The 2,500-nt window shown below is 37.6% G+C and overlaps 1 protein-coding gene across 1 annotated transcript in view; it reads right to left on the bottom strand.

Moving 5' to 3' along the window:
• Positions 1-2,500, bottom strand: part of LOC131351572 (uncharacterized) — a 47,629-nt gene that overhangs the window by 556 nt on the left and 44,573 nt on the right. Inside the window, exons 20-22 of the mRNA XM_058386991.1 lie at positions 1,863-2,033; positions 1,489-1,653; positions 1-822 (exon numbers count right to left, since the gene is read on the bottom strand). The exon at positions 1-822 is cut by the window's left edge and continues 556 nt beyond it. Of these exons, the coding sequence (XP_058242974.1) occupies positions 513-822; positions 1,489-1,653; positions 1,863-2,033 (646 nt within the window). The 3' untranslated portion in view covers positions 1-512. The remainder of the gene's footprint in view (positions 823-1,488; positions 1,654-1,862; positions 2,034-2,500) is intronic.

The following is a 2,500-nucleotide window of genomic DNA, read 5'->3' as shown; positions in this document are numbered from 1 at the left end:
GTCTCTCTGGGTTTATTTCTGCTTTTACGTACCAGAGGTGTTTTGTAGTTTGTAGGGTTTACTATAGCAGGAGAATAAACTGGGGCTTTTTCACTGCAGCTTTTACAATACTGTCACTTGAGCTCTATAATAAATCTCTCTGTCCTCTCGTATGTCTAGCAGTGAGAAAAACCACTAGCTAGCTGCTAACTGGTGACCAGTAATGGACCAATGTGGCTCATTATGAAATTGAACAGAGCCCTTTAATTTGATATTTATTTATAGTTTTATGGTCTTTAAAATGTATTGTAGGGTTTTTCTTGATATCATTTTAAACAGTAGATTATAAAAGTAATGTTTTAACTCTCATCATTCAGACTGCAGCACAGACAAAACATTTTACAGCACAAAGAAACTTTACAAAGAAATTCTGGTCCAGTTTTCTAGTAGGATTAGAGTGTCCCTGTCTGCTGAGGCGTCTTCTGTCCTTCATCACTGAGTTAGATTAAATTGGTGTCATTATCTAGTACCTTTTATGAGGTTTTAGGGTTTTTTTGTGTCCTTTTCTTGTTGCTTTGATTCATTACTTGTGTTTGTGACATGTGTCCTACTGTACTGTCCTCTGATGTTATATGAACTGAAGTCTCTGGACTTCTGAGGTCAGTGTCTGTCCTACAGCTGTCCAAATCCACACTGCTTTCTCCCCGCTGTGTGTCTTTCTTTTCTCCATCTTTTTCTTTAGTCTTTACTGTAGAGGAGTCAGGTTCTGAAATCGGCTGTTTATCAGACTTATTACCAGTTAACCAATTCCATCCTTTTTGTAACCATGTCTCCCCGTCATACCTGTAATAAAAATACAGAAGTCAGTGGGTTTATCATTTAGTCACTGTCTTTATCATTTAGTAGATTTGTGGTAAACTGCTGTGATTTTCTTCTGTGTAAAGGATGTAAAGATGAAGTAAATGTAAATAATCAGAAGGTCCAACACTGTAAACTGTATTATTGCTCTTACACTGGAGCTTTATCTGTTTTCTCTTTAATTATCAGCTCAATAAAATATTCAAAATATTCTACATTTAGTGTAACTACATAAACACTCCACTAAATATGAGAGAAAAGTAGAATAAATAGGAATAAACAGATAGATCCCTTTCTTTTCTGTGAGAGTGAGTTAGTTAGGATGATGTTGGACTAGAGGAAGCTGTCCTACTGAAATGAAAATAAAACTGCAGAGGTATTTCTGAGTAGAACAGTAACAGATCAACTCAAAGACAACTTCCATCAGATCAGAGCTACAGAGCTAGTTATTAGCATGCAGTGATGAATTATAGTTTAGCTTTAGTTCTGATACTGAATTCTGAAAGTTTCTCTGTTCTTCTGTCAGGAAGATTGTTATTGTTCCATGCTGCTGGTTTGTCCAGATCCATTACTCTGACATGAGACTCTTACACTTACATGATCTTCTACAGAAAATACACATTCAGTACTGTGTGTGATAACTTTACTTACTCCAGCTGTCCTCCTGAACCTTTCAGTATCTCAAAGAGCTGCTCTACTGCTGAATCTTTTAGTTTATTCTCTCTCAGATCCAGCTGTTTCAGATGTGAGGAGTTTGACCTCAGAGCTCCAGTCAGAGCAGCAGCACCTCCATCTGTTATTCCGCACTTCTTTAACCTGCAGACAGGGAGATGATGATGTAGGTGTGAACATTAAGAATGAGCTTCATCAACTCATAGTTAATGAAACACAAACACAGACATTACATTAATATAGAGATGAAGATCTGCTCAGTTTTGTTAGTGTGTATCAGGAAAGATCTGATTCTCAGAAAACAAACTATAAAGATTGTGATTTCAGTTCAGTTTCATCACTGAGTTACTCACCGCAGTTTCTCCAGTTTACACTCGTGTTTCTTCAGTAGATCACAGAGCTTCTCCACTCCTGAGTCTCCCAGTTCACACTCACTCAGATCCAGCTCTCTGATGTGTGATGGATTTGTACAGAGAGCTGAAGACAAATCAGCACAGGATTTCCCTCTTACACTGTTCCATAGTCTGCAGAAAAGGAGACAGAGTTTAGTCCAACATTAGAGAAAGAAAGGATGTAGAATTTTACATTTATGCCATTTGGCAGACGTCCTTATCCAGAACAACTTCCTCATTCTCATTTTGTACAACTGATCAATTGCGGGTTAAGGGCCTTGCTCAGGGGAGCAAAAATGGCAGCTTGGTGGACCTGCGACTGGAACACACAACTTTCTGATCAGTAGTCCAACACCTAAACCACTAAGCTGCCACATCCCACAGAAACCAGAGAAGAACACCAACACATTTCTAAACTCTGGTGTCTGTTCTTCTATCTCATATTGTTTCTTCTGGTTTTACCAGACTCACTGGGCTGGGCAACTAATGGAAAAAAAACTGACCCTTGGAGGTTTAACAATATAAAAAATTTGATCAAACCAAATGCATTTCATTTTTTATTAAATAAATGAACAAATACATTATAATAATAAGACAAC

Source organism: Hemibagrus wyckioides, linkage group LG04 (assembly GCF_019097595.1).
Source record: "Hemibagrus wyckioides isolate EC202008001 linkage group LG04, SWU_Hwy_1.0, whole genome shotgun sequence".
Lineage (NCBI taxonomy): Eukaryota > Metazoa > Chordata > Actinopteri > Siluriformes > Bagridae > Hemibagrus > Hemibagrus wyckioides.
This window is presented reverse-complemented; position numbering and strand designations above follow the sequence as displayed.